The sequence below is a fragment of the Phaethon aethereus genome (genome assembly GCF_964289735.1).
Source record: "Phaethon aethereus genome assembly, chromosome: 4".
Taxonomy (NCBI): Eukaryota; Metazoa; Chordata; class Aves; order Phaethontiformes; family Phaethontidae; genus Phaethon; species Phaethon aethereus.
The window spans coordinates 81,896,094-81,909,752 of NC_138578.1; the positions used below are offsets into that span (position 1 = coordinate 81,896,094).

At 46.4% G+C, this 13,659-nt stretch overlaps 1 protein-coding gene across 1 annotated transcript in view; it reads left to right on the forward strand.

Annotated features, from left to right (window-relative positions):
• ADRA1D (adrenoceptor alpha 1D) overlaps nucleotides 1-4,672 on the forward strand; it is a gene marked incomplete at its 3' end in the record, with an annotated part of 46,519 nt that extends 41,847 nt beyond the window's left edge. The window contains exon 2 of the mRNA XM_081999304.1: nucleotides 4,104-4,672. Within this exon, the coding sequence (XP_081855430.1) occupies nucleotides 4,104-4,672 (569 nt within the window). The remainder of the gene's footprint in view (nucleotides 1-4,103) is intronic.
• Nucleotides 4,673-13,659: the final 8,987 nt, after the last annotated feature.

A 13,659-nucleotide genomic window follows, 5' to 3' on the forward strand; every position in this document is an offset into this window, starting at 1 on the left:
TTACGAAAAGTCAAAGAAGTCCTCAGCAGGATCTCCATAAGCCAACAGAGAGCCTTCTCAACAAGGCAGCTGCATCCTACCCTACGTGGGAGCATCCTACACCGAGATACAACCAGGATCCTCCATCCACCAGGAGAGAGAACATCACTGGGTAGCAGTCAGGATGGAGAAGGGGCACCTCAGAGGTCTATCCCTACTCCCCAGGCTGTTTCTGTGTTTCACATGTGGATTTGGTTAGGTTGGACCGAGACCTCCTTGCTGGGAGCACTACCCTGAAAAGCAGCAGTCCTGTTCAAGCAGGGCAAGTCATGTCTCCATTGTCCTCTCCCTGTGAGGGCTCTGGGGTCCCAAATGCTCCAGCACGGCAGGGATTGCTGGATCCCAGGACACATACTGCACTGCTCACCACACCAAGACCACCCCACGGGTGGATGTCCCCAAGATGGGTGTCAGCACCTCTCCCTTTGGAAAGTACACCAAGCTTCACCATGACATGTTAAGCTGGATGCCCAAGAGAGGTGTCCAGAGGGCTGATTTTGAGTGAGTAGGAAGAGTTCCTCTTTGAAACAAGACCAGGTTTCACAAACTTGTATTATGACACAGGTCCTACAACATTTGGGCTTCCTGTTCTTTGATATTGTCCTGTTCTGGCTTTGATGCTTTTTAGGGCCAGATCATCAAGAAGTGCTCTTACACTGAGCTATCAGACTAAAGCCTTGGTGCATCACTCTGTGTTGCTATACCTGATGTTTTACTCCCATTTTCTCTTTCTGGATTTTGGAAGCATCCAACTGTGTTTCCTGAGCTCTTCAAGCATCCATTACTTAGTACTATCTTCCACACATCCTAACAACATCTATGCTCCTACAGTAACTGTTAGAATGCCCAGTCCCTTCCCTCTCTCAAAATGTTGTTGCATATTTGTATGTATGAAAGTACAAGCAAATTTCTTCCATTATTTACTCGTTCCCTAAATAAGACGCCATGACTCTTCCTTGCGTGCAGCTTCCCAGTGCCTATCAAGAGAGTCTGATGTTCCAGCATGTACAAAGTTACCAGCCAAGGACCTGTTCTGGGGACTCCCTGCCTAGTTCTGTTCATCCCAGGGTGATCAAATGAGGAAACTATGGATGCACTCAATAAACATCTCTTCCAAGGGGCACGCTTATTTGCATGGTAATGAGGATGGTAATGAGCCCCTTGTCTTCAGATGTACACAAGGTTCTAGTGGATGAAAAACAGCCAAAGTTGAAATTCCGGGAATTCATAGCTCTTTTTTCTTTTTAATTTGTGTTTTTTATCTGGATGCAAAAGGCAAAACACGTAGTACAGAAACTGCATTGTGCAATGAGCCGCTAAACAGTAGATACAAATTATTACTTTAACAACCATCAGGCTGTTTAAGAAAGCACCAATCTCTTAAGTAGCCTGGCTCAAGCAGTAATTACTAGTCTCATTTCTAAAGAGACCCTTCTTTTATTTGCTTTGTTACCATAGCTTTTTGTTTTCTTTTCCTCTCTCTTAAAGTTAAAAAATGTTGCATAAAGCTGCAGCTCCTCTGAGAACCCAGCACACACTGGAAACAGAGTTCACACCACCACTGTGAAAGAGATTATGGTAATTAGCCGCATTCCCCAGTGGGGAAACTGAGGCATGGAAGCTCTCCCCAACAAGGGTATGAGCAGGATTACATGCTTAATGAGCTCCTTCACTTGTGTTAGACCCAAACGCTCACACTGAGGGTCAAGCTCGGGCGACAAAATGTCTTAGGGCTGAGAGCCAGGGATCCCCTTGCAGAAAGCACAGGGCTCTGTGCAGAGGCTGGTCCTCAGGCAGGACGGAGAAGGAGGGACACCAGGCAGTACACCAGACCCATCCAATACTGCCAGACCTGAGACTGAGGAGGGGAACTGATGCCAGGCTTGGAAACCCACTGCTGGTCACATTACCCATAGCATCAGATGGTGCCTTTAGGTCCAGGGTGGTGGGTTGGGAGCAGTGCGAGAAAGGCGGAAGGCTCAAGGCCATGGTCAGAAGGAGAATGGAGGAGACACTCCATGCAATGCAAAGGGGGACTGAACTCAGCACCACTGAGGTGTTTAAAAGTTCCTGGCTAAACACTTGGGGTGGTGTTTCTGCTGTGGTTAGAATTGGATGTGGTGATTCAAGCAGCCTAGTACCAACCTATAATGCTCACCACTGTCCCCGAAGCAATAAACCCCTTTAATCAAAAAGAACTAAGGTGGGGTCATTGCCTCTCCAAACCCCTAGCCCTGGTGCCCGTGGTTCAAAGCCACAGGCTACAACACCAGTGGCTGCTCATTAAACTGCAAATGCCATTATCTCCATGAAGGCCCCAGGTCTTTCCGGCACAGAGGTGTCAGTCCTGCTTGCTGTCCTTACTCAATGCCTCCTTCAGCACGTATTGACAACCAGCTTGTACTCCAGCCCTACAACTTGGGTTGGCCTTCAGCAGGTATTTAAGCTGCATGGCTGCATTTGTGCTTTCCCTGCCAAACCACCAGAAAATGCTGGATCTGTCTTTATTTTTCCATGTCCCTGTGATGGAGTAGCCCAAGTACCTAATGCTGAGTCTGTAGTTTCTGCACTTTTTAGGGATGGGTGTAATACAGCTTTGCTGGAACCAGTGCTCTGGATTTCCTGGATGATGGTTTTTCTCCAGCAAACAGCTTGGGGAGCTTTTATGTAGTGTCAGTCCCAAATTTCTGGCTCCTGGCACCTGTTTTACTGTTTTTGAGCACAGGGAAAATAATAATGATATCCAGAGCTAATGTTATTTACTAAAATACAAATTAACGCTCAGTCACATGGTGGCACTATTTGTCATCCAGAGCTAAAATTAAAAGAAATTAAGGCTGAGTCAGAAAGTTATTTCAGATCTGAGTGGGGAATGCTAAGTGGTGCGGCCATGTGGGAGCAACACTGACATCTTCTGGCTGCAAAAAAAGTCTCCAGCTTTTTCACCAAGAAAACCACCAGGAACCTCCAGCACAAAAGCATAAATAGAAGCTGGGGTGGACAAAAGAGTTTTCAAGTAGCAGATACAAGCTTGATGTGGTGGATATTATCTGAGCCCACTTTAAGAGTCCACCTTAGCATCACTGCAAAATCTGAACAGAGGGTGTGTGACATTGATGACCCAAAATACATAGTGCAAGAGGTGCAGGAGTGTTGTCCTTCCAATCAGTGCAGGTGGCAGGGCTGTATCCATCCTTTTATGTTGCACTGGTGAACTGTTGTCCTGGTTTCAGTGCAACTGACTCTTCAGTCAGAAGAGGCAGGCACCAAGAACCTATCTGTGCAAATCAGCTGAGCAACCATTTTCTCCATCTGATCTTGAATGGGACAGGGCCTGGCTGCCTTGTGTTGATACATCAGAGAAGCATGGGGACCACTGAACCTGTTCCCCCAAATTATGCCCTCAGCTCCTGCTATAGGGCCTCAGAAAGCAGCCCAGCCCCCAGATACAGAAGATACTTCTTGAGTACAAGTTGTCTGCGTCAATTCAGAGCAGGATGGCTGAACTCATGGTGAGGAAAACAGGCTTGGCCATAGGGCTGTTGGGTCCTTCAGCAGGACTTCCAGTCTATCCTCCGGAGTGGATCCCCTTCAAAACATAGTGCATGCTGGACTCGGGTGGGGTTAGCTGGATGGTGGTCTGGAGAGAGTTGTAACAAAAATCCGCCACCCTCCCCACCCCTCACGCTCACGTAGCTACTGCAACAATTAACAGCCTCCCTCCAAGCTGTATGGGCTTGCCATGATGGCTCACAGCTGCATCTGAGGGTGCTGGGTCCATTGCCAGGAGCCCTTTTGCAGTGGGGCCCAGGAGGCTTCTGCCAAAGACACAGTATTATCCACCATTACCACTTTAGGGTTGATGCCTTGCTGTCCTGCAGTGGCCAGATCTTCACTCTGGTGGCAACACCATTGCTAGCCAAGGACCTAATAACAAAATCACAGCTTCAGTCCTTTCTGCAGGTCTTGCCTCTTCCAGACTGGGCTGACCACCACCCTTGCTAGCCGGTGCTGCCTTACCCTTCTCCTTCCTCTAACCATATTTCTTTTAAATCTCTTCCAAGGTTCTTTCTTCCCATCTCTGAAGCCCTCTGAAATGGTCTTCAAGGTCATCTTCTGGCTGGGATACTTCAACAGCTGTGTGAACCCCATCATCTACCCTTGCTCCAGCAAAGAGTTCAAGCGAGCTTTCATTAGGCTGCTCAAGTGCCAATGCCACCGGAGAAGACGGCCCATCTGGCGTGTCTACGACCACCACTGGCGAGGGGCCTCTGTGAACAGCTCGGTGCAAGACTCTGAGACGGACATGAGGCCCAGGATTAGCACCCTGAACAGCTCATTCATATTTAACTCCTCCTTGCAGGAGAGAGCCAGTAAGAGGCGAACACTCAGCTTCAAGGGCTGGAAAATGCTCACTCCTTTCCAGAAACCAGCATCCACCCAGCTGAAGGAGAAGATGAACAGCCTTTCTAACAAAATCCGGGGTGGCTCCAGCAAAGGGGGGGTGACAGCCACCTACAAAACAGAGGTGGAGTCTGTCTCTATTGGGATCCCTCATGACTTTGCAGAAACCATTGACTATCAAACCTATGACTTAACAGACTGCTGCGGGCTACGAGAAACGGATATTTGAAGACACTGGGACAACTGTCGATGGTTTCTTTAGACGTATGTAGCAGGAATGTGGAAGGTTACCATCTGTGGGTCTGGCAGGCAGGCTGGAAGCAGCAATCAGGTATAAAATGCAGTTGCCCAAAGGTTATACAAGCATCCCCCACGCAGACGTCAGCCCCTTCTCTGGGATTATGGGTTCCTCAAATAAAAGCCAATGGCATATCCCATTTTAATGAGCCTCGGCAGGAGGGGAAGATGTGGGGTGGATATGGCCTTAGGACAAAAGCTGTTTCCTCCAGTGGATGGTTATCTTTGACTTTAGAAGAAGCTGTGCAATTAAGGGAAACCAGGATGTCTCCTTTGCCTTAAAAACACCACCACAAAATCCAACGGAAAGATCAGTCCCTGAAAGATGCCAACCCTGCCTTAGTACATGTGATCATGTTTCCATCCAAGTAGTAGCTGGCAGCTGATCCATTAGATAATGGTTTGGAAGCTTGTAGGTCTACAGAGCTGGACAGGACCTCCAGCCAAGCCCTTTGCTTTGGAGGGTGGGCAGACTGTGATATTCCCAAGCAGGGTGGGGCGATCCTGGCTCTCAGTCATCATGTCTGCAGTGACCACAGCTTTTCCCCTTCCACACAACCTGGTTTTAGACCAGAGGAGCAGTCCAGGTGTATACGCTGATACCAATGGATGTGCGGGTCTCCTCTAAGTACAACCTGTGGCGCATTTCTCATTTCACTTCCCAGTGAAACACCTGCAACCCACCTAGCTCTAGCGTGCATCCCTCTACGATGCAGATAGAAAGCAACTCCTTTTGGTGTTGGCCATCCTCGACCTTTTTCTCTCCTTTTCTTGGTTTTGTTGTCTCTCTCAAACATGGAATAAAGATGCATCCTAGGGCCTTCGCTCAGGTCCATACTCAACCTGTGCTGTGACTCAGGAAAGGTGGGATGGCTGAGTTTGGGGCCCATTTCTACTACCCTTAGGGTCAAAGCTAAAATGGAGCTGATGTGCAGTTGGAGATTTCTCATCTAGATGTATCTTCTCTCCGGTCAGGGTCATGCCCATGACTCTTCTCCCAAGTGGCTTTCCACATGCCTGATACTTCAAAGCCTTTGGTGGCTATCCCAAGTGGCTTCCCTTGGTTATGTCCACTAGTATGGTCAAAACAATGTCAATAAGGGTTTTTTTTTGCCTTTCTCACAGCCCCACAGTGTGAGCTCCCCTTAGGAGAGCACAAAATACTTGTTTCTCACCTAAGCCAGGCCTCCTTTCATTTAGCATCTTGCATCAAAAGAGGCAATTGCAGGACTGGACTCTGAGGTGACCTCCTCTGAGGAATGAAGGGAGGTTGGAGCCATGACAGGCCCACCTTGGCCAGGCTCACATAAACCACGTTTTACAACTCAGAAAAATGGTCGTCCAAACTCTACTTGGCCATGTATTTCAGGCAGTGGTTTTGTCACATTTCAGACAGTCAATGAACAACAACGAGATATCATTAGATTTAGCCATGGGCAGAGGCATGAGACACACAGGCGATGGAGGCAAAGTCTGGATCTCAGGTGCAGGTTCTCAAGCCAGGTGAGTAAAGAACAGGAACATGAAGTTGAGGGGTAGAGACATGATACTGAACATGTCCTGGATGGAAACTCATCCACTTCAGCACTGCCCCCCAAACCCAGTAGGAGTCTTTCATGAATGTGCCTACAGCACATCTAGCTAATCCTCCTAAGGGTGGCTATCAGAGGAGGTGAAAGGCTTCTAGGCATAGAAAAGAGAATGTCACCTTTCTTTCTGTTGTTCATCAAAACAGAGGAAAAGTTGGACTTCTTTTATTTTTTACTTTTTTTGTACAGTGCATACTGAGACATGATATCTGGAGTTGGCCCTATCTCAACACCTTTAACAACAATCTGCCCTTTACTCAATGCAAGACTCTGAACTGGATGACTTACTGCACAAAGAGCTGCAGATTTTGTCCAAATATTTTCCTCTCAGCAGCAAAACCCACCTAGGCACATGGGCTGCATTGCACTTACTTACACTGAACCCAGACTCATCACTGCCTGTATTTTCACAGGTGGCAAGTGTCTGCAAAATCAGACAGAGGTTGCCAGCTTGAGAGTTTCAACCCTATCAAAGCAAGGGCTCAGTACCCCATGGGAACCTCTGTGGATAAATGCATCATTTTTCACTGTTTCTTTGGCCTTCAAGGGAAGTGAGACCCTACAGTGATGACAGGGCGACAAAGTCAGTCATTTTGCAGTGTAAGGACTGCAGCTGCCACTGGTTTCCACAGCATTTGGAGGATCTTGATGGGAGACCACACTGCTGGCACTGGGAACGTAGCAGAGAAGGCATCAGGGAGAGGGCAGTTGCTGAAGAGCAGAGATGTCTGGAAGGTCAAGGTAAAAGCATTAATCCTCCCACCTTCTGCCCACCTCTTGGGATGCATGTGCACACACACCACTCTCAGAGGGACTAAATGTACCCAGATCCACATTTTTGGCCCCTGTTCTGGTGACACTGCTTTGCAGGTCTAACACATGCAAGTACGTAATGTAAGCAATTTGGGGGCACAGTTTAGGACTAGCTGACACAAATATCATCAGAAGTGAAAGTCTAGTCAAGGGGAAGATGAACATTTGCCATTAAATGCTCTCTGATGCTCAGGAGCAGATTTATCTGGTGTATCTTCACAGCCAGAGACCCATAGCACGTGGGAACGTATGACCATGTACGTCCATGACCATACAGATACGCATACATACATTACTACATTTATACATATATAAATGTCATTTCCAAAATGGCTGACATTCTCCTATAAAATGGAAACTTTGCAAGGGCTTTTAGCAATTGCTGGCAAGCACTTCATTCCCAAGAATGAGTTGAAATTATTGCTTACACTTTTCCCTAAACCTTTAAATGTACTTCTTTCTTTTTTCCAACTTCAAAATACTTACATTTACAGCATCCATCCCCTTGAAAGCATCCAGAAGGGAAAGAAAAATTAGTCCGGAGGTTTTTCTGCCTTGCCATCCCAATTTTTTACAGACCTACATGGGAGAAAGTTAGGACAGTTTGTTTAAGCACACGTATGCATACACACACATAAATGCCCTAACTCTGGCTCATTTACTTCCCTCCATTGCAACTGTACCTGCATTTGGTCAGTCCCCAAGAGATACCCTAGAAGGTGCTGTAGGAAAGCCTTGAGCTCTGTTTTGCTGCATTCAAGCAAAATGTTTCTCACCTAAGCCAGGGCCCCCCTTTCATTTAGCATCTTGCGTCAGAAGAGGTGATGCCAGGACTGGACTTCGAGGCAGGTGGTGTGTAGAGCTTCATTTAGAGCAGACAGGGCTGTCTTTGCTGGCAGGGGTGGAAGGACAATGTGGTATGAAATATAACCTGAGTATCTAAAATTGTGCATTTCCTTCTGATACCCTTAATCTCCAAGCTCACCCAAGTTTGGAAAAACAGGCTCAGATCTTCAGGAGGTAAATTTGGTCTAATCCCACTGACTTCTCTGGACCCACAAGGGTGTGACCAGCTGAGGGCATTGGCCCTGTTTCCCCAAATTTGCCAAGCAGGCCACTTCCCAAAGCACAGGTACCTTGGTTATCCAGCAGCTCTCACCTCATCGTGCTGGCTTTGTGTCACTATTGCATCGTCAGATCTTGCTGCTTCGATGAACCGGGCGTGCAGGATGGTGAACAGCAGCTTTTACATCAGCAGACTCTCACGCGTCCTATTTAAGGGGGAAGGAAGGTCCCTGTCAGCCTTGAGCTGGACTGCAGTTGGGTTGCATTACTATTGTTTACAAGTGTGTATATAAGTGTACATTTTCTTTAGCAGACATCGGAATTTTTTATGTATAGATTTTTATTTTTCATCCCCAGATGTATTTATTAGCCAGAGTATTTCTGTTTTGTGATTCAAATTCTGTCAGATTGATGTAAGCTCTATGAAACAGAATGCACATATTTTTGTTTGTTTGTACCAAATACATGCACAAACCTGTCTAAAACATTAACATGAATTGTCGCTGTGTTTGATTTTTAAAACATGGGTTGTAGGGGATGAGGGAGGGAGGAAGAGAAACCTGAAAACTATCAGCCATTGTTTTTTTCTCAAAGACTTTTTTGTAATTTCACAAGAATTATTGCTCCCACATGCAAGAATTTATGATAAAAACATTCAGAAGAGGACACTCGCAGCTTTGTGCCACGCAGGGGTGAATGCGTTGCACCAGCCATGTCTTCTCTCAGATGCTCCCTGGAGCAGGAGGAATCTAAATGCAGCCATGACCCATGGGCATGAAGGACGGCAGAAGGAGGGAAGGCTGTTGTGTAGTTAGTCATCAGGAACAAGCTCTGGTGAAAGAATTTCCATCAGAGTAGGGTTTTTTGATGAAAACTGAAATTTCAGCTCATTGAAGATTTCTCTGGAAAATTTTTGTTTTTCTTCTAAAGTTAAAATTCCAGTGTCACTTACAAAACCAATACCTGTGGTGAAATGGAAATAGCATTTCTTATGCTCCCGTGTCACTCCAGGTATTCCTTTTCAGTACTTAAAGGGGGCTTATGAGAAAGATGGGGACAGGCTTTTTAGCAGGGCCTGTTGCAACAGGACCAAGGAGTGATGATTTTAGACTAAAAGAGGGGAGTTTTAGACTAGATATAAGGAAGAAATGTTTCACAGTGAGGGTGGTGAAATCCTGGCACAGGTTGCCCAGAGAGGTGGTCAATGCCCCATCCCTGAATCACAGAATCACAGAATCACTAAGGTTGGAAAGGACCTTTAAGATCATCAAGTCCAACCATTAATCCAGAACCACCATGTCCCCTAAACCATGTCCTGAAGCGCCACATCCACACGTTTTTTGAACACTTCCAGGGATGGCGACTCCACCACCTCCCTGGGCAGCCTGTGCCAATGCCTGACCACCCTCTCAGTGAAGAAATTTTTCCTAATATCCAATCTAAACCTCCCCTGGCGCAACTTGAGGCCATTTCCTCTCGTCCTATCACTAGTTACTTGGGAGAAGAGACCAACACCCTCATCGCCACAACTCCCTTTCAGGTAGTTGTAGAGAGCGATAAGGTCTCCCCTCAGCCTCCTCTTCTCCAGACTAAACAACCCCAGTTCCCTCAGCCGCTCCTCATAAGACATGTGCTCCTGAATACATTCCAGGCCAGGTTGGATGGGGCTCTGAGCAACATGGTCTAGTTGAAGATGTCCCTGCTCATTGCAGGGGGGCTGGACTAGATGATGTTAAAAGGTCCCTTCCAACCCAAACTATTCTATGATTTCACAAAATGTAGCCTGATGACACCTCTAGATACTAGACAGTGTTGTCCCAGGGCTTCGTATCATGGGAAGGACTCTGAGCTGGAAAGCCCAAAGGGGAGAACGGCAAAAGAAGTCAAAACATCTGCCTCACCTCTAGGATGCTAGAGCAATATCATATAGCAGAGTCTGAAATGCAGTGAGGGGAGAAACAGAGGTCTGAAAACATCCAACAGCAAGTATCCCAGAAATATTTGCAAAACAGATGACCAAACATGGCCCAAGGCTGGCTGTCCTTCAGAGATGGCTCCAGGCAGTGGCAAAGCGAGCAGCCACCAAATGCAACTCAAGAGCTCCAGGGAAAGATTGTCATGACTTCGCCATGCATTTTGCTGATGCTGGTGTACGGCAGAGTCAGACTGATGTTGGGGAAGGGGGATGGATGCTGTGTTCCCTGGCAGCACGGGATGCTCTTGACTGATGCTGCTCACATTTTTTAAAGGGATTTCTTTCCCTTCTGTATGACTGCGAAGCCAGGCTGCTGCCCTGCTTGGATGCCAGGAAGAAAGCGTTAGGTGCTTTGCTGTTGGCTTCTCCAAGGGTATGAGAAGAAAGATCCATGCCATGGCCATGGGGACTGAATGAACCTTTGGAGCCCCAAGGCTGGGCTGGGCATGTTGCTTTTGGCATCCTTCCGTGCCCCAAGTTTAATCCAATGAGAACATTGTGTAGCCTGAGCCACAGAGACAGGATCAAGGGCCAGGGCTACCCAGTCCTGGTGTCTGTCAGAGCCTGAGCTGGTGCTCATCTGGCTCATCTCACAGCAGCCTGTAAAAGACTTTTTATTTTATTTTTTTATATTTTTTTATATTATTTTATATTATTTTAAAAGCCTATTAACACAGGCTCGGGGGGATCATACGTGACCTGTGCAACTCCCAGTGCCTCCTTCCCTTCCTTGCCCCATGCATCCCCAAATTTGTTCCTTATGCCCACCTAACCCCACAATATGACTCCTCACACTTTTCATGTCTTGGTTAGACATTGCCTGGGCAGAGGAGTGGAACCACTCGGAGGGAGAAAAGTGCTGGAGAATCTTGATCCTGGGAGGAGTTTGCTTTCCTTGTCTCACTGGAGGCCTTGGTGTCCCTTCCCCATGGCACAGCCCTCGTAGACAACCTCCAGCTGCAGAAGAGGTTTTCTTCTCCTCTGGTGGGCAACCAGTGGGCAGGTGATATGCAAAGCACCTTTCTACTGGTGGCCATGATCCAAAGCTCAGTCAGTTATGAGGAGTATGTGCTGTGTGATTGCCAGTGACATAAGGTGCACCTCTAAATACCTGGTGATAACTGTCTCACTAAGTTCATTACTATCTTTATATTCTTTTTTTTTTTTCATTTTTATTCAGGTTTGAGGGAAGCCACCACTTGGTATTTTGGTTTCTATTTGCTCTGTGATGGAGTTGTCAGCATTTGATATTCAGCATTGGCTGAGTTGCTGTATTTGTGTCCTAGCGCACTGGAACTAAACCTGGACATTGCTTGGACACTGCCTTGGAGGTGGAAGCATCAGTAAACTTTTGAGGATGGCTTCTTCATTTAGCACCCTTTCTGAGGCCAGAGAAGGCAATCAAACACACCAGGCCCTGTGATCTGTGCCTGAAGACCCAGGCTCCCCCAAAAGATAAGTATACTCTCTTCCAGATCCCACTCCAACCTAACGAATAGCCTGGGTGTTGTCTTAGCAGTGACACATGGTGGCTAAAGAAGATAGCCCAGAGACACTGCAAAAAGCCAGTCATTCCTTTAGAAAGCAAAGGATAATGGTAGCACCTGGATTAATATGACTATTCCTTTTATGCATCCCCATTTTGGGGGATGTCTGGTCATGCCTAGGCAGCTTCTGCTTTCTCAACTCATCTCATCTTTGTCTCTCATTCCTTCCTCCAAATAGTTTTCTTTGGACCTGGCTGGCCTTACAGTCTACACGTCATCTCACCCTACAAAGTCTGCGCTTCCTTTTCTCTATCCTGCCCAGCTGTTTTGCCTATTTAAGTCCCACAGATCTGTCCCCCAACCCCATCTATGAAGCTTTCACCCCAGAGTTGTCACACTTCTGGTCAAACTCAGGTGGTCCTGCCTCAACACCCTCCTTATGGGGCTTTCTGCATGCCCTGAGCCTGGCACATCATAAGATGGGAACTTCACCAGGAAAACCTGCCAGGGACAGCACAGCACTTGCAAGAGCTGATGAAAATGCTGATGAGACTTTGTGGAGGATTATCTGTTGGGATGAAACATACATATATATATATAGAGAGAGAGATACGATATAGATTTAAGACAGGAAAGGGAAGGGAAAGGCAAAAAGGAAAACCAAAAGGGGACATAATATGAAAACATTGGATCAATATTTGATAGCTGTCACATGCAAAACCTGCATGTTAGGGAATTTTGGAAAAGAGGTGAATAGAAGAGATGGAGAATAACCTTGAAAATATCTTTGCACCTCTGAATAAATCTATAATGTACTTGTAATTTAACTTCTGTCTGCTTTTCTGATTCGCCCAGCTCAGAAAGGATAGAATGGACTTAGGGTTCAGAAAAGGTTGACAAAGATGACCAAAGATATGGGCTAGTTTCCATCTGAAGAACAATTAAATCAAAGGACACTTTTCTGGATAAGAGAGATGACTGAGGAAGAACACAGTGAACATCCATAAAACTAGGAGTGTCAGGGAAAAGACAAAGAGTGGATGATAGTTCGCTCTTTCCCATAATACAAAAACTAAATGACATCAAACCTAATTACCAAACTGAACAAAGCAAGGTAATTCTTCACATGGTGTATACTCAAATAATGGACCTCATCACCACAAGCTATTGCATCTGCCAGAAGTCTATAGGGGTTAGAAGAGCAATTAGGTGCCTGCCTGACAGAAAAGTCCATGAAGGGCTATTGGAAACATTTGTACAATCTCTGACCTGAGAAGTCGCTGAGGCAGAGATTGTTGTTGGCTGGGAGAATATTTCAAGAGATATTTCACTGTAGGCTTTTTCTTCCCCTTTATCCCTCCCAAAGTTTCCATTGTCGGGGAGTCGGGACTCAGCTAGAAGGACCCAGGCTCCAAACCCATACAGTCATTTGTATGTCCCCTTCATGGGCATGCTGGGTAGCCCATCAGTGCCACCGTTGCATTGTTCATTTCTCTGCCTATAGACTAAAATGAGAATATATATATAAAACTCAAGGTTAGACTCTAATGCATATTAGATCAATGAGGTCATACCATTTTGCCATTGCTGTGTGCCAGTTCCCACAGGGAAATTTCTACTACTCAACACCACTCAGAAATTGAAAACCATTTCCTGAACAGACTGACTTTTAAGATCTTTCCACAGAGGACAGACTTGTAGCTGGAGCCAGGAGCTGCCCAGAAATTTCCCAAGAAACTTCAGCCACCTTGTGCAAAGGTTTCAATCTCTTTTCCATGTTCAGACCTCTGAATATCCCTCCATAGAGACACAGATCATGCATGGTGTCGTTAAGGCCACTGACAAGTAGCTTTGCTTTTCCTAGGTACCTTCAGTGTGATTCAGCTGACAGATTAAGACGTCTCCACTCCAATAAGGTGCCCACATATAAGCCAGGTATTTAAACAGCATTATGGAGATATAGATCCAAAAAAAAGTTGCCTGAACGTAG